Source organism: Melozone crissalis, unplaced genomic scaffold (assembly GCF_028551555.1).
Source record: "Melozone crissalis strain CALT ecotype California unplaced genomic scaffold, PUWL_Pcris_2 ptg000004l_1, whole genome shotgun sequence".
Taxonomy (NCBI): Eukaryota; Metazoa; Chordata; class Aves; order Passeriformes; family Passerellidae; genus Melozone; species Melozone crissalis.
In genome coordinates this window covers 12,016,994-12,035,787 of record NW_026535782.1, presented here as the reverse complement: position 1 = coordinate 12,035,787, position 18,794 = coordinate 12,016,994, and the positions used below count along the sequence as shown (strand labels likewise).

Below are 18,794 nucleotides of genomic sequence, written 5' to 3'. Positions count from 1 at the left end.
ATCTGCTGCAAGAATTGCACAAACAAAAATGGAGCAGTCTGTACTCATGTCTGTCTGGAGCTTTATCCCAGCCCTAATGTCCTTTGATTTACATGGCATGGTACCTGTGCTGCACACAGGGTGGCTGCATCCTTCAGCTCCACAGCTGATGTCAGAGTGAGGGGAAGGAGAGGTGTTAGGGGGAAGTGGCAGGACCAAATGCAACATTTGTGTACAGGTGAGAGGAACTGAGAACTGCACTGCACACTAAACACCTCCCACTGTCAACACAGGAAGCATGAAGCCAAATGACAAGATGTAATCATATAACCAAGGCAGTGGCAGCATTATTTAGAATTCAGACTGTGTGATCATACACTGGATGTGACACCACTGTGAAACCCTCCTGTTGGGTTCACATCTGTGATTAGTGTTGTTACTAGTAAAACTTTCAAGAAATAGGCATTAAGAAAAATATTAAAATTGCTATTTTAATTAATTTTAATAAAATAATCAAATCTGTAGCACTTATTTGGAAAAAAAACCCCAACAAACCCAACCCAGAAACAAACAAACAAAAACCCCAAACCCACACGACATTCCAAAATAAGAGCTGACATTAAAACATTCTGCAACTGTAGATTTACAAGCTGATGAAGCAGAGTTATGGTGAGATCTTACCAAGTCATGAAAGGAGTCCCACTATCACATGAGACTATCCAGAGACTCATCTCCAACAGGTTCTCATTTCAGTTTTGTAACCTGGCTACCACTTGATTTTATGTGAGGATACTTCAGGATATATGGTATAGCCACATACATGGCTTAGCATATGGTATAGGCTAAGTCTAATCAAGTATTTCCACAGAAAGCTTTTGATAGGAAGAGTCACCACTTCATTTTGAGCACTACTCCATGGTTTTTATATAAACAGAATATTTGGCCAGTAATAAATACTATTTTCAGAACCTATTGCAAATACAAGCAGTAAAAATCAAGAAGCAAATTATGATTTAAGTATTTAGATTCCCAAATGCTATGAGCAGCACTCCTTTCTCTCTGAAGAGCTGAGCTAAGTGATAACATTCTAATCTGGACAGAATTTGGCCTCATTGTGCTGCTGCTCAACCTCCTGCTTCCACACTGCTCCTCAAACAAGAACAGAAGGAACTCACTATCATCAGGGATCAAACTATGACCCACCTGCTGAAATGAGAGTGCTGGAAGAGCACAAGCATTCCACTTGGCTCTGGACCATCGTGCTTCTTCAAACACAAAGCACTGATGTTACTGCATGCCCTGGGGAACCGAGCAGTTGGATGTCAGAGCAGCTGAACATGTGAAAACCTGAGTTTCTACTGCTGGTGAACATCTGTCAGACATACAACTTTACTGAGTGGCACACCAAGGGGCTGCATTAATCATTCCAACCCTGGAAATTGATTGCAAGACCTCTTGCACTTGATTGACATGTAAGCAAAGAATATTTAGCAGCAAATAACACTGTGTTTGCAGTTCTCACGGTACGATTCATTTTCCCTTTTAAAGATAAGATAATTGCTTGTAAAATGTTCCAAAGTATCTCCTTCTGTGATTTTGGCAATGTAGGTGCACAATAATTTGGTAGTTAATCCAAATTATTGTATGTCCAAACACACAGTTATAATATTCTCCTTCTCTGTACCACTATTAATAGAGACCTACTCAACCCCCCCAAATTATTATTAGAATGCTGTTAAACAGACTTGATACTTCAGGCATGGTTAAGAATCATTACTTTTTACACTATTTTGGTCAGGAAAAAGCTTGGACAGAGCTCCTCTTCTAAAACTCTGTTCCCCTCTGTGTCCCAAAAGAAAAGATATAAACTGAGAAACAGAATCAGCACAGTCATGTTGATCAGTTTGGAGCAGCTTCTCCCCCCTCTGTTACTCCCTTGTGGAGCAGGCACACTGTAAGAGAGCACAGGCTCTGCAAGGGGATGTCTCAAGTGTATTGCAAACTGCCAGCACACTTTCCCTCCCTGATGCAATCCTGTTTACCCAGCACTGACTTTCTCTTAAAGTTTCTATTCAATGGTTTGGTTTCAGTAACCCAAATTTAAAGGAAGGATAATCCTCACTGAAAGCTTCAAAATCCCACAAAAATGGATTATTTCCAGCAGGCCTCTTTCAACTACACCATTCTTCCATGGGCTAGGTAATACACCTAGTTTGTCCTTTCTTTAAGGACTCCAAAATCCCACAGAAAGTGCTGTGCTTGTCAGAGATCACAGCTCATCACAAATCAGTTCCTCCAGCTCCAAGACAGAGAAAATGTTTACATTCAAAGCATGCCCTATGTCCTGTGACAGTGAGGAGGACAAACTGACCATTAGTACCGTTGGAAAAGCAACAGTCCAGCTGTTCTCCATGTCTGCTGACAGCTCATACTGAGGAAGACTTTAAAAAACCACAATTCAACCCAAACTGGTAACAAGTTTGCATGGGGGTAGCAGAAGAATTTCTTTAAGGACACATAAATCACTGTGAGACAGTGGTCTGTTTGGAAAGAGAAGCCTTTGCATTAAACCAAACCTTTCAGGTGTCTGAACTTGTAACAGTCCTTCAAAAAAAAACTCACAAAGCTCAGTAACAACTAACTACAGAACAACTTTGATGATGTGACAATAATGGCAACCAACCTTCCCCTGGAACCTCAAGTGAAGCATTTTAAGTAACTTGTGAGCAAGTCAGCTCCTCCTCTCGTCCCGCATCCTCCAGCATCTTTTACCCCAGCTCAAACAGCACCTTCCTAAATGACAAACTTCCAGCTTGAAGATTTTCAAGAACCATGGAAATCAACTAAATGGTGCAAGAGTAGAGAAGGATTGGAAGAACCCCGCTGACCTGTGTGATGAGCTGGTACCTCACCTGCCACACTTCTCAAACAGGCAGACTCTGTTAGGAGCACAGAAATAAATACACAACACACCTGGATTTGAGTGCTGGGGTAGTTTAAGGCTCAAGCTAATTTGGCTTATGGATCCTGCCCAAGGCAATTGGGTTACAAACTGCACTCCTGAGTTTAGTAGATATTTATGGGTGTTGTGTGCAAACATACTGAACCTGAATAAACTTCACCACAAAGTTTTCAAGTGCAGATGTATGTAATCTCCCTTAATTCTGCTCTTAAAAAAATTCAATTGCTCCCCCCAAATTCTAGCCTGCACACATTCTCAGAAAATAGATAATGATTAAATACCAATCTGAAGGTTCAGAAGAAATGAACTACTTAATTAAATGAAACATAGCTTCAAACAAGCAACACTGAATCTGTTCCTCCATTAAAGAGGACTAAAAGTTTCTGCATAGAGAAAGCAGTAAATAAATACCAGAAGTACTATTAGTTAAGACATCAGACAAAAACAGATCAGATTCCTGACTTGCTATTTTTGTCTTCACATAACAACAATTCCATTTGGATGACTGAAGTTCAGCCTGCCTCAAGATAAAATACTGCTTTTAACTTGCAATGTAGTGAGGATAAAGGAAAGACTTTGGGTCTTTAAACATTTATATTACTGATGTGTATGGGCTGTTGATTGTCACTGGTTTGTTCCAAGATCCACAATTGCTTCAAGTTAAGCACAGCTGAAGACTGCTGCAGATGCATCCAAATGTAGTGTTGTTTCAATAACTTAATAGCACTCTGATGTTTGCCTTGCTGAATTCTTCCCTGCTGAAGGAGGATCCGAGTCTTCAGTTCACAGCAAAAAACAAAGCAAGGCAGTTATGAAGATCACGTAACGCAGAGCTCCGAAGCCCAGAGCGGAGGTTTGCTGCAATAGGATTGTTTGCTTCTGCTCTCCTGAGAACAAGCAGCTGCAGCTGCTCCCTCCTCTTCTGCATCCTCCTTCACCTCCTGGAACCCTTCTGCTTCTTGGAACGGATGCTCTAAGAGTTTCAGTACATTTCTTACCTAGAGAGAAAACACAGCATGGTTGGTAAGAATTTAGGAAGTGAAGGCAAAATGGTATGGAGAAGAACCTCATGCCAAATAATGAGCAAGTGTATTGTACTTAATACATGAACTCCAGACAAGCCAAATGTTAAACAGATGAACAAAATACATAAGATACAAACTGTAAAATTGAACCTGGCTGAGTTTGTATGTGTATGGAACTCAGGCTCAAATAACTTGAAATGCAAATATTAAATACAAATTCTTATATAATTTCTCAAAATAAATTAATTTTCCCATATTCTGCATGTAATGTTCCGCATGCTGAATTCCACATGCTGAAGGTGAAAGTTGTAAATTTTAAAAAGATAACATTTTCCAAAAAGCAACAAGTGAAAATTAATTCCTAACTTCCTTCCAAGCCACTCTCAGGACAGTAAAAGCAGTGTACATGCTTTGTCCTGAGGTCAGCCTACAACAGCTGGTGAAGTTCAGATTCAGAGTTTTGACTCCATTATTTGTACTGCAGGCCTTAAAATTACAGTTACAACAAAAACAATAGAGATCTCCTGAGCAGTGAATTCTTAATCTGCCCAAGATTCCAGACTAAATTTTGCCTGGTATAATGTCAGTCATTGACAGCACCACTACACATCCACACAAGCCTAGAGAGAGAGAGAGAGCAATAATAGCATACCTCTGAGAAATCCCCATTTTCAGCTGCTTCTATGGCATTCTGGGCAATGTAATTCCTCAAGATATATTTTGGATTGTTTGAATTCATGACCTTGACACGCTCAGTGTTCCAGGCACCAGCATTACCAACACTTTCTATTTCCTTCTGCAAACGGACTCTGAAATTAAGCAGGTGACAACGACTGGTTTTTACCAAGAACCACATGTAGAAGTGGACACATTTTCTTGTTTTGACATACTTCATTTGCAGTTCTTAAAAATTACTACATCATCTATAATCCTCTCAGTTTATAAAATGCAGCATGACAAGAGAATAGAAAACACACTTAGTTTAAAAGCAATACTAGGGACAGTCAGCAGGTCCTGACACAGCTCAAGGAAGTGGCACAGCACAGCTTTTCTGTTCTCTAAAGTCAGATGAAGACAAAGGATATGGTCTGTTCTGCACTGCTCTGCAATGACTGACACATACAGGTCTTGCCTTAAAGTATTTCTATATTGTTTATTGGGTAAAGTGTTTGCTGTTCTGGTAAAAGCACAAGGATGCAACACAGCAGAGGCAGTCTGAGGTACTTTCTATCAGTTAAAGAACTTTCTCAGCCCTGCTGGAGAACAAGATCACAGACAGCCAGGAAAGGAAAGATCTGCCCTAACCCACACACAGAGTACAAAAAATTAAAGCTGTGTTCAGGGGTTTTCTTTAAAAAAAAAAAATCTCCTGCTAACACTTTTTAGGCTTTAGAACAGTCTGGATATTTGTTTTTCCTGGCCATAATTTCTGGTTTTACTCTTTGATTAAGAATACTTGCTTTCTATATTAACACAAATTTCAAAGGATAGAATGCTTAGAGAGGTCAGTCAGTTGTAGTTACTGAGCACTTAAAAGTTCACAACTGGAATTAGTCTATGTCAGAATCAATATCAACACTGGTGAAGCACTTTTCATACTAGAGTTGATGCTAGGTGATTTCTACACCCTCACACTACTTCAAAATTTAGTAAACAAAGTAAAAAGATGACCTTGAACTTTCACAGCAACAAGGACACTGATCATGGCAGTAGATAATATTCTCCAGTTGCATGCCCTCCTCACCTTCCTAATCTGTATTTGAGACTGGGTGTCTTTTGTGAGACATGTGCATTGTTCTCAAAATGCAGAAATATAATATCAATAGTGAGATATCAATACTGAGAAACTTTACCTGTATTTCTCCAGCCATTCCTTCCAGTGTCTTTTATTTCTGCTAAGTAAATCATCTGCTGTTAACTGCTGCAGTTTGGAGAACTGTTCAATGCGTTCCAGCTCTTTATTTATATTAGCTTTTGTTCCAATTAATGCTAACAGCTGAGGGTTAGACTGAGCCAACATCAGCATCATTGACAGCTGTCTGGGAACAAAAAGAACAAACAAAGTTAGATACTAAAGTTAAGCTGCTCATCAAGAACCATCTCCTTGCAATCAAAGTAGAAACAAAAACATTCACAACAAACTGGGATTTCACTAGAGAGGTTAAGTAACAGAAATTCGTAATTAGCAAAACAACTTTTATTATAAATGATCCTAATTTCACTGTTTCTTCTCCCTTCTTCAGTGTGTTTAATTCATATTCCTGTGGTATATAAAGTGCAGACAGTAGATTTTCAAAATTACTGGTTTAGTTGCACAATTCTTATCAAAATATCCTTTGAACTTCAAAAGGAATTTGCTTAAAAATTTTGATCTTATTTAGATATTAAGATAATACAGAATTCACAGGTTTTGTTGTTTGGTTTTTTTTTTTTAACACCTATTTTTGACAGTACTAATAAAAACCTAAATGATATGGGGAAAAATACTTCATTAAAGTCCCATGAGACCAACACTGTGTTTGATTTTTTTAGTTAGCCAGTCTAAATCACAGATGAGAACTGCTTTCTAGTAATAAATTCCAAACAATATCCAGACTACTCTGCTGCAGGTTTGACTAGGATTGCATCTTGTAATATTTCACTGTGTTAGCTGGTGCTGTACAATAGCTCCCCCTTAGTCTGCAATACTATGCTAGCTTTTATTTTTCCTGAATTAATAACTGCAGCATAGCATAAAGTAAAATAAAAACCCAAAGAGTTGCAGCATATCAAAATACAAAGTGTTTTTATTTCCTCTGTGAATCCAGTTTTAAGCAAAGGACAAAAGAAACATTTCTCCTGGCTTCAAAACAGACAACTCATTATATCAAGTTATATTGTCCTACTTTCAGTCAGCAGAGATAAGCCAGGTGCTTTGATTTCTGAGTTTATAGAAAGTACTATTGAGACCTGATGTACACATCTGATATGCCTAGATCTGTGATATCCAAGTGCTGGGATTAAAAAAGAAATCAGTCATGCACTCACATTAGCACAGTACTATTCCCCTCCAAAATGTCACATCCCTTACAGCTACTTTTAATCTTTCTCCAATCCTGAATGCAGTGTTTAAAAAATACTGTCCCATCTCTACCACACAAGCTATCTCTGTATTGTGCTATCAACACACAGCAAAAGCTGAAAAAATTTGGTGGGTTCATCCTTCATGGAGTACTTACTTAAAGAAGGCAGGGGGAAGGGAGAGAAGTATACCCAAAATATCTTTAATTCTTTTCCCCACCTGCAAAAAGTGAAAAATTGCTGCAGTCACTGCAGCAGTTGAACGTGAGTTATTATTTTTCCATGCTCAGAGTAGCTGGACTGCAGAACAAACAGGACATGGACTACACCACCTAAAGGTTATCCTGAGGCCAGAACTTTGGCACTTGAAAGTGACTTTTTGCTGAGAGTACACTAGCAGGACACAGCAGCATTGTAGCTCAAACCCATTTCTTCTGTAAAATACTCCCATATCACTTCATTATTTGGCAATCTCATTGCCTCAAGTCAGCAGAGACAGGGAAGGAAATGAAAAAAAAGACCAAGCAAAAGCTCAGACAACTTTAACTCAAGAGCCAACTGCTGAAAGTCAGTGCTGTGCATCACGGTGCATCTTCTCAACAGTGACATTTCCAATCTCAAAATCAGTGAGATATTATATACCATGCAGAGTTCATTATGGTTATAATGAAACTAAAAGCAAAAACCAAAAGCATTTAAGCAAAATGATACCTTGGATCCATCTGTGGTTTAAAAACAACTTTCAACTCTTCCACAGAAGCACACTGACTTGTAAGCTCTTCTAAGAAATCTTCAAATTTTGAAGGATCCATGTCTACTGAGAATGAACTCAGCAAGTAAAAAATATTTGTGAAGTCTCCAGCTGAAAAAATTAATTATATGAGTAATGCAACTAATAAAGCAGCAGGAAAGCAGTTCCCATACCTCCTTCTACCTCCTCCCACAGCAGTACAGGTCACCATTCTAAAGAGGCAAATAAACTGTTCTCTCAGTGAGGGTGCAAATGTGAGTCAGGGGCCCTGCATTAGGCAACAACTACTCCACAGCTCACAATAAGGTAATTATTTTCAGCTTTTTGTTCTCCCAGATAACAATGTAGCTGCACAAGGCTACTTTCTTTTAATGTCAAGATATAAATTGTGTTTTGATTTGATAATAGATTCTGATAGGCTATTAAATAAGCACCTTCTGTGCTGTTCACCAACCTGTGAGATGCATGGTTTTAAGCAGTTCAGACACCAGCTTGCTATCTTCTTCTAATTCCAGCTGGATTAGGCCTAGTTTTTTTCTCATCTTCTGCAAATAGTGTTTCTTAAATTCTGCATCATATTCCTCTTCCAGGATGAGTTGGCTTATTTCCAAGGGCAGCTCTGGAACTAAAGCTTCAGCAAGTTTCCCCAGGTTCCACTTGCAAATCTCTGGCTGTTTGTTGTAGGCATAGCGCCCCGTGTTATCAGAACCATTGCACACGTGCTCAGGGTCATACCTACAGGAGAAGAAATTGTCAGCATTCTTCTGCTCACCTGGACACCAATACTGGGAGAAGTGGTACTTTTATTATTTTAGTCTGCTCTAGGTATTAAAAAAATTGGAAGGAAACAACCCTTGATTCTTTTTCCAAAGCCACAGGCTACAAGAACAGTCTAACAGCTGAGATGCTGTGAACACAGTTGCAACTACATTGACAAGAAGAATTACAGGAGAACTAGAACTACCTTGATCTCCTTTGCCGTGAAGATAATTCAAAAATCTACTTTAGAATTAAAATATTAAAGCAACCATGAACACAAGGATTGTCCTGCACAGTAAGAACAACATACCCACATTCCCAACAGAGATGCCCCACTGACCTGTCCATAAAGCCAAAAGGGCCATAGTCAATGGTCAGTCCAACAATGCTCATGTTATCTGTATTCAGCACACCATGGCAAAACCCCACACACTGCCACTCCGCAACCAGCCTCGCCGTGCGCCTGGTGACCTGAAAGAAAGGGCCTGGTGTTCATTTGGCACCACAACAACCTATTTCCAACACATCCATGTATTTCCTAGCCTGAACTGATGTTTCTACAGCTCCAACAGAAGCAGATTCTGGCAGCATGCACACAAACATCTTAAGGACAGCTTGCCCCTCTCCTCCTGTTTCCATGCCTCCCATTTCCATTTGCATCCACTTCCCTCCTTCCATGCTTGACTGGCCAGTCAACTGAACAGCTTTCAAATGCTCTGGGGACAGGACACTGAAATAAACTAAACTGTTTGACATCAGACTTGCATACTAGCGTAGTCATTATACTAATATATTATTTTGCCTAATATTCATTTTAAAGAGTAACTACAGGCAGGAAATCACATCAGCAAGCGTTGTCTTTTGGTTTACCTCATATGTAGGGGTGATTTACAGGGAGGCTAAAGTGCTGACACAAAAAACCTATTCAGTGCAAACAGGTTTTAGCACTGATAAACATTTGTCTCCATGTTCTGAGAGTGGAAGTAAGGCTACAAGATTAAATGAAAGTATTGCAAGAATGATGATTTTATTTAAATGCAATTCTTCACCAAATGCATGTTTCATTAGCAATTTTCCACTGCTGAACTGAGAACTATTTGTATGGAATTGACTAAAATCACTACATGTGCCCCATCCTTCAAATAAATCACGTAATATTTTAAAGCAGTCCTAGTTATTTAAATACATTAACCCACCTGTCAACTACAATTCTAAAAATCTACAAGTCAGAAGCTAACATGGTTAGCGAAAACTAGTTAGCTAAAACTAGTTGCAAATACTTTACTAAATTGCTATAAGTAAAAATTTTGCGTAGCTATTCACTAAAACTTCTAAATCAAATTATTTGCATAGATAAAATCATTCTTATTCCCAAATACCTAACAATGGACAGAAATTCAAAACAACTATTTGCCCCATGCTGCAGTGTAAGTGTATTTCATTAAAGTTCAAAAAACAATCTACTAATTGTTTAATTACATGTTTCTATGGCTTTGTGTTCAAATGCAGAATTTTTCTACCTTTTTTTTTTTAAAAACACATTAGGTCAAGTAAAAAAGAAAAATTAGACAAATCGTGCCTTGACAGGCAGTGAAAACCACAAATGATGCATGAAACACAACCTTTTGGTCTACCTTGAGATAGACAGACAGACAGACAGACAGACAGACTTCTATTTTATCCAATATTCTCATGGTAGGTACTTTACACATCTTTCCTGAATGCTGATTCATGGGGCAGCTGGAAGCCAGCAGCCAGCTGCATGTGTCCAAAACTGATTACCTAGGCCATGACCCAGTAAGAGAGGCACACCCTGCACAATGGCTCTGTGCCAGGAAAATGTAAAATGTAAAAATAAAAAATCCTGGCCACCAGGGTTGGGCTGAAAGCACTCCAGTGGTAAGGCAGTCCTTGTATGGATGCACTGCACTCCACCAGGGCTCTGGTGAAAAGAAATCCCCCTGATGAGAGCGCCCAAAAGCAACTAAAGCTTGGGTGACACTCAAAGATGAGTATATTGATAATGAAGAGACAGCTTTGCATCCTCTTCAACCTTTATTATTTTTGTTCAACATTTTTCTACAGCTAGACAAACCAGAAGGCAAGTATGGTGTGTGTATAGATGAGACTGTCAGCTGAAGGACATGCTCATTTAAATTTAGAAAACAGCTACAAATTATTTGAGAAGTACAGATAATGATGTCTGCTTTCTAGGCAGTGCTGTGAAATGCAGTCACATGCAATGCAATGTACTTTTTTCTCCATTTCCTCCACAGTGCAGAAAGAATGACAAAACAGGATAGAGCTGAAGTGACAGCAGTTCCCTGCAACTGGATGTGTTTGTTCATTAAGAAAGGACTGGGGTGATTTTCAGGTGGAGGAAAGTCTGGAAAGTCTCCACTAAGGATGAGAGAGAAAACATGAGAAGGAATGATAGCACAGACATGGAGTGGGGATAGCCAGTGGCACAAGGAGCACAACAAACAAAAAATGCATCTGGGGAAACAAGCAAAGGATGCTAGGAATACAGGTGGGGGGAAGAAGAAGGAAACCAGTAGTAAGTGGGCCAGGAAAAGCAGCCAAAAGCAGGAAGAGGCAGGACTGGGCAAACACACACACACATCACAATGATCCCAAGTCCCATGACTTTTGTGCCATCAGGAAGCAAACACGCCACCACTACAGAGCTGGACACAACAGAGTGAGTGACAAGCCACAGCTCTCCTCATCAAACCAAATTGTTCACACACAAAGGACTTGTCCAGAAGAATTAAATTCTTTGGAACATAGTGGTGAACCAAGCCACAGCTTGCTTTGCAGAATGAATGCAAGTATGCACAGGTTGTGGTAAAGAAAAAAAAAAAGGGCAAGAAACCAAACTCTGGAATATCAGCTGTCAAGTCTGGGTTTTGACCTCTTTTCGGTCTGCTATGAAAGTGCATCATGCTGCAGCCATTCCCTCAGTCCATACCAGATCATTTCAGGTTTCAAAGCACCACAACAGCTTTCAGATAGACTAGTCAAGTATTAGACACTGATATTTTTTAATTACTCTGTTTGCTGGCCAGTTATGAAAGTGCTCAACTGCCTTTTAACATTTCTGTTCTAAAGTCTGAAGTTAAACTGATTTGCAAACAACATTCCTGTTCATAATCTGGAAAATGAGACTCAGCATCTCAGTATTTTACAAAATGATGCCTTGCAAGTAATGTCACAGCACCATCAACTCATCATCTGACAGTCAGAGCCAGAGCTCCTTCTCCCAGTCTAAGACAGTCCCAGAAAATGGAGACAAGTCTTCAGAAGCTCTCCCAAAGCAGGGAAATCGTGATTTACCATTAGGAAGGTTACACTGTTTCCACTGGTTAGATCAATATCAACACTGCTTTCATCAATAAGGTCTACTGAGAGTGCTTTCTTCAAAGAAGAGTTCAGACATTTGAGTGATACAAAGTTCTAACTGACTCCAGTCATCCGTGCCTGCAGATGGACTTCCTGAAGACAGCTGGTATGGATTTATGAAGAGAATCTGATCTTCCTTACCTCTTTGAAGAAAGCAGCATTCCTCTGAACAGTGTTGTCTGAATGAGCCTCCTGGATATCTGGGTAGAAAGTGCTGATCACATAATCGAGCATCTGGATTCGAATGTCATTTCGGTTCACGCTGGGGCCCTTCCGTCCTGTGTACTCATCAGGGGGCTTGAAAATTTCAAAAGAGCCAAACCTGTTTCAAAATAAAAACATGTTTGAGAATTATCTGATACTATTAACATAATTTGATACTGCATGTAATAAAAACATTTACTGTTGTTGCAGTAACAGCACATTATCTCCTAACATCAATTCTTAGGTGACTGAGAGAAAAGACCTGCAAGAGTCCTGCACTGAACCTGGTGGGGCTCAGTGACTTGGTGAAAGGAAGCTCCTACATCCACATGGACCTAAACTGACCAACCCTGCCAGCACTCAACAGCAGCTCATTAAAGTTCCTTACAACTCCTCCTACTGAAAAATTTTTATCCTGCAGGTATGTAGAAGTTGTACTTATTTTAAATACTAGACTGTACATCAAGCATACCAAATATATTTTCCAGCTATGTAAACACACAGGAACGCACACAAATATACACATACATATGAAAGCACGTATTCCTCATACCTCACCTTCCTCTAATTTTCTGTAACCGTAGAGGAAGCAATGCAACTTCCTGAAATGCCTAATAGCTTCTGCTGGAGCAGGAACCTCATACACTTCTCAGGCAGGGAAAGTACCCCCAAACTTTCACAGAACTCGGTAGAATTTTCACAGAACTTTACAGAACTTCACTTTCACAGAACTTTACATTAGAACTGGAATTAAGGATCGAGGTATAATACACCACTACTACTACTATTAAAAAGAAAAAAATCATGTATTCTGTACAGGAATAAACACAAAAAATCTCTTCTCCTAAGTCTGCAGAACTTAATTCTTCTTTCTACCAGGCCAGCATTCCTAGTATTTATCTGTCTCAGTGCAAAGACAGCAGCACATCCCATCTGCTGAGCAAGAAAAGCAGCTTCCTACAGCCCAGCAAAAGAAGTTCCAAGCCTCCAGAACAAGAAACACAAACGGTGCTGTTAGGGAAATACATTTTAGAAGACTGCTTAGTTTTAAAGGAAAAAAAACAAAACAAAACTGATCAACAGAATAGGCTCCTACCTTATAAATGTAGAGGCTATTCTCAGAACCACTGTACACCTTTCATGTTTTGGGTTCCCATCATAAAAGACGTCCCGAAGGACTCTGGAGTCGGAGGTGACGCAGGTGCCGGCGCGGGTGGTCGGGATGCCCAGGTGGAACATGGCCTCGCTGCACAGGAACTCGCGGATGCTGGAGCGCAGCACCTTCCGCCCGTCCGCCTGCCTGCACCAGGGACACACGGACAGGATGGGCCTCTAAGGCAGCAACTCCTGTCTCCTCTGCAGCAGCAGAGAAATAAAAGCCTAGGAGAAACACACTCTGTCCACGGTCCCACAAAAGAGCAGTGGCAGATGTGAGAAGCTGGACCTTCAAACTTCTGTTAAAGTTCAATTAGATGGACACAACAACTTGCAATGAAAAGTACACACAACAGAATAAACCTGCCAGGTACACATATCCCTTCTAATCATTAACTATGTTTGTTTTATTGATGCAATACTATTCAAATTTTTTAAAAAAATTTGGACAGCTATAGCTATTTAATTGTATATCAACTCAGCGGTTTCCTCTTCATTAAATGAAATATAATGAAAAATATTATTTTGAATCTTTCTGGGTAAGCAATCTAGAAATGAGGTCCTAAATATGAGCATGTAGAACAGCTGCACTAAAAAAAAAAACCAAAGAGACAGGCAACAAACTAGCTTATTTAATGGATACTAAGCAAATGGAACAGACACAGGTGGTTCTCAGCCCATACTCCCAGCACTTCCAAAGCCACAGGCAAGCAGGAGAGCTGCCCAGGGCAGACCTACAAAGCCACAGCCATATCTGGGACTTCCACTGAGATTTCCTTAACCCTCACAGACCTGAAGAAGGCCTTTAGAGGACCACATACATGAAACTAAAGTGTTACAGAGACTGTAGGGCTGGAACAGACAACACAAGAAATGCAAGTGGGAAAAATCACCTGAAATATTTAAAGTGTTTAAAGGCTAATGTGACTAATGCAGATACCCATCCCTTGCAGGGATTTGGCCAGTATGCCTGGCCAAATCTGGGGACTTTTCCACTATTGCTTCCCACAGCTGGGAAGAGTGGAAGGAAGGACCAGCAGGACCAAAACGCCCAAATTCAAATACCATCTGTGTGGGCAGCAATTACACACTGCTCTCCTCACTGTCATCATGGCCTGCATCCTCCCAAAGGGAGAAACCGCAGGGATTACCAGGGTTATCCTTGGAGGATAACCAGGGACAGAAGTAATGTGCCATCTGAATGATGCAGTGAGATGCAGTTCCACTCCTGTTGTCCAGTGGAAAACTTTGCCACCTCCTGATCTGGCATTTAAGCATAACACTCGCTGCTGCCAAAGGCAAACAAAAAAAAAAAATAACCACGAGGGCTTAAGAGACGACCTTTGCCTCAGGGAATGACCCTCAGCACGGCTCCAGCCCCTCGCTAATGCGATCTGCGGGCCGCCGAGTCCGTCCCCGTGCTCCCCGCACAGCGCCCGGGCCTTACCGGGAAAAGGGGGTGATGCCGGCGCCCTTGAGCTGGATCTCCCAGCGCTCGCCCCGCGGGCCCAGCACCTCGCCCAGGTACATGGCGGCGCCGTCGCCCAGCTGCCCCGCGAAGCTGCCGAACTGGTGCCCGCAGTAGCAGTGAGCCGCGGGCTCCGCGCCCGCCGGCACCCGGTTCCCGCTGAAGAACAGCGCGGCCTCGGCCTCGGCCTCCTCCGGGTCGGCCGCGGGCGCCTCCAGCCCCAGCAGCGCCAGGGCCGGCAGCGACATGGCCACGAGCCGCGGGTTCTGCAGCGGGCTGGGCCGCACCCGAGCGAAGCAAGCGCCGGGCACGGGCCGCGGGCCGCTCTCCTCCGAGGCGTCCACGGGCAGCGAGCGCAGAGCCAGGTTATCGAAGCGCAGCGCGCCCAGCCAGCCCCCGCCGCCCTCGGGCCGCTGCATGGCCGGGCCCGACGCCGTCCGCAGCAGCCGCGGGCCGAAACGGCGGGCGCTGCGCAGCACCGAGGCCATGCGGCCAGGCCGGGGGCGGTGCTGCGGCCAGTCCCGCCCATGGGGACAGCCCGGCCGTGGGCACAGCCCGCCCATGGGCACAGACAGCCCGGCCGTGGGGACAGCCCGGCCGTGGGCACAGACAGCCCGGCCGTGGGACAGCCCCTCCGGAGAGCCCAGAGCGCGGCCGGGCCCGGCGGGTAAAATTGCTCCCCGGGCGGAGCAGCGCAGCCAGCCGGTCGCGGGGATGCTGAGCCCACAAGAAGAAAAAAGATAAACTAATGTATGCCACAAGTCAGAACTTAACTGTTTTATGTTATTTCAATTAACAGCAGCCACCACAGTGGTGGGTCAAGACCAAACCCCTCCGAGATGCGCACACTTTCTCTGAAGGGTCTAGTGGATGCCTCCACTCAAAGCCGGACATAGCAGGTAAACCATTTGCAGACAGTAGATGGCACTAAATTATTACTATTACTTGTACTTTCCAGCTGGGGTGTAACCATAACAGAGAGACAACATGGTGATGGCAGCAGGGAGAGGGAGAGGAGCTGCCCAGTGGCAGGTGATGCACACCCAGAACCCTGTTGCACTTGTACAAACCTGAGCAGCCTTGCCAGGCTTGCCCACACAGCTCTTCTGCAGACCCTGGAGAAAGCAGGTGTGCAGCTTAGCTGCTGCAGAGACACATCACAGTAATAACCAGCCAGCTCTAATCAAATATCACTTTTCATTACTTTGTCCAGTTTGTAAATCATCTCTGTAGCCAGAATCAGGGACTGATCTTACCACTGAAATAATGTCACCTAGCTGGGATAATTTTTTTCCACTTTCCCTCACGCATTAGTTGTGATACACAAGTATCTTGGATTAAGGCAAGAGTGAAAGTAGCTGTGTGCATTTTTCCCCTTCCCCTACCATCACTAGAGCTTTTCCTACACAAACCAACAGACAAAACACCCAACAAGCAAAAGTAAGTGTTTGCTCACTTTGCAGCACAGTCACTCCCAGCAGGGAGCTACCAGGGAGGAGCCAGAGCCAGGTCAGGCATCAAGACTCAAAGGACAAGGGCTTGTGATGGTAAAGAGCAGACACCTCCCAGCTCCCAGCCTTTTCTCTGCTGGGAGTGAGGGTAAGGGTAGTCCCATCTTTGCTGCTGCTGCCTCCCTGGAATACAGAAAGCTCCTCTCTGCAGCAGGCACAAGGCAAATGATGGAAGGAGGGGATAACTACACAACCCTCAGCCAGCTTCTTCAGCTGGGAGCGGCTGAACAGGAGAGCTGCTTCAGCTGTTCCTGGAGTCCTCCCATACACACACGGACACACAAGACCTGCTGGTGTGAGGATATACACAGCTGGTGCATTTTTGCACCCAAAGAGACAGTAGACTGATTTCAGGTGTGTATATCTTTGGAGCTACTTTTGTCCTGTGCTTGATGTCTTCCATGTGTCCTCTTTCTACAGCATGGGCTCGGCCCCCTACTGAAGTCTGTCCATCAGTCAGCCCCACATGAGTGACCCTTCTCCTGCCAATACTTAAAAACTCCCACATCTTACAAAAATGTCAGTCTTAAAACACTCAAGTCTAAAATTAAAGTTTATTTCAGTTTTAAAAAGAAATAGGGAAATACATACATGAGTATCTTAAGAGTTACACAAGTGGCAACGTGATGTTTCTTTTCCCCGTGTAGCTCCCACTGCCTGGCACTTAGAGGTAACTTGATATGTTTCTTTTTTAGATGTTTTACAATTCACACAGAAATACAGCTTCCAGTGGAAACAAAGACATTTGAATCCACTTCAAAAAGTAAATTTTTAAATTTTGTTCAGTATTTGGTATAGAAAAGACACCTCAAATGTGACGTGGGCCAGCAGTGTGCAATGTCATGCTGGTGAAGGATACGCTCCCAAAGCAGGCAGCTGCCTGAGCCAGCACTGCTCCAGAGCAGAGCTGCTTGCAGTGTCCTCTGCCACTCCCAGGGACAGCACAGCACTACAGTATTTAAAGTTTTTTCTTCCACCTAAATGATTTTACCAGCAATCCTTTGCAGCCACGGCTCCAATTGCAACTGGAGGGAACTTTGCCTGATCAAGGATAAAAGGGCTGCATTTTGCTTTACACACAAACAAAAAAGATGGACCACTGATTGACAAAGGGTACACACAGATGATACATTATCTGTATGGAATACAGCTTATCATATATATGAATACAGGGTCTTTGTATTAATATATATATTTTTAAGTAATGGTCATATTGATTTACCTGTGTCAATTTGAAAGATAAAGCTCTTTGCCATGATTCAACATCTTTTGCACTTAAAGGATCTTTATTTCCCAAACAGAGGACAGCACTTTAGGTACAAATGACTGTGCCTGATGTAAAGCCAATGTTGGAGTGCTCTGCTGGACTGGGACTCCAGCTGTCAGCTCCTTGCAAGACTGAGCACTGGAGTCATGAAAAGCAACAACAACAAAATCAACTCACCATACCTAACTCTGAACTCTGAATTTAGGTTCTCACATTGAGCAGACAGTCTCCCTGTGTGTTCAGTAGGGCAGGGAAACTCATCCTCTTCCTCTTAACCAGTTACATGGGGTAGGTGGAGAAACTCGTTCCCCTCTCCAGCACTACACTCAGCAGATAATTAGTTCAACTAATGTTCTCCAGGAAAATGTGTTAGATGGTGGAATTATCCTGTACTAGAGCTAGCTAATCAGTGTTTGCTCTTAATAAAAATACTGGTTAATTAGGAAAATAAATACCTTCAACAGAAATGGTGGTTAAAATATTTTATTTTTTATATAATAGAACATACTGCTGTTTACTTTAAATCACTTTAAAGGCACACATTGTTAAAAATACTTCAAATTTACATCACATGTACAAATGCATAAAACAGATGTACATGTCACCAAAAAAATACAATATGGCTTCAAAAGGTTGAGGTGGGGCTGGGACAATTCAACATATACTTAAATTTTACAGGATGCTGCTAACACTGAAAGGACTGACTAGAACAGAAAAGAATGGACCTAAACCATGGATTATGTTATATAAACAGTACAACACATTGAATACACAACATCAAGAATCTGTGTATGGATTAATAGAATTGTTAGTTCTGCAAATCCATCACTTTCCAGTGCCACTGAATAAACAGTGCATGCGTATGATCTGCCAATTTGCAACAGTGGGAAGATAAACTGCAAATTCTCCAAGAAGTTCTCTGAAGAATCAGCTGATATGGTTTGTTAAAAAAATAAAATAAAACAAAAAAAGAAAAAGATTGAAACAATAGACTTAAGGTACTGACTGGAGAGTATAACTGAATAACAAATGGACACCTTAGATGGTAATCACTTTTGGCTAAAAAGCATAAAACAAAGTCTACAAGAATGCTCCATGACAATCATTTAGCATTAGTCCCACCCAAGATTAAGGCTCCTATCTAAAATTTACCTTAGATTTGTTTTCCTTTGTGTAAAATTACCTGAGCACAGATATCAAAGATCTACAGAACTTTTAAAATAGCTGCAGATACTTTAAAAATCTGTAGAT

The 18,794-nt window shown here is 41.9% G+C and overlaps 1 protein-coding gene across 1 annotated transcript; it reads right to left on the bottom strand.

Annotated features, from left to right (window-relative positions):
• Nucleotides 1-2,592: 2,592 nt before the first annotated feature.
• SELENOO (selenoprotein O) lies at nt 2,593-15,253 on the bottom strand. The gene is made up of 9 exons (XM_054279519.1): nt 14,745-15,253; nt 13,239-13,442; nt 12,080-12,260; nt 8,877-9,007; nt 8,232-8,512; nt 7,738-7,888; nt 5,820-6,005; nt 4,619-4,775; nt 2,593-3,939 (listed from the first exon to the last, which is right to left on the bottom strand). The coding sequence occupies exons 1-9, from the start codon at nt 15,251-15,253 to the stop codon at nt 3,751-3,753; spliced, it is 1,989 nt and encodes a 662-aa protein (XP_054135494.1). The 3' UTR covers nt 2,593-3,750.
• Between the last annotated feature and the right edge of the window lie 3,541 nt (nt 15,254-18,794).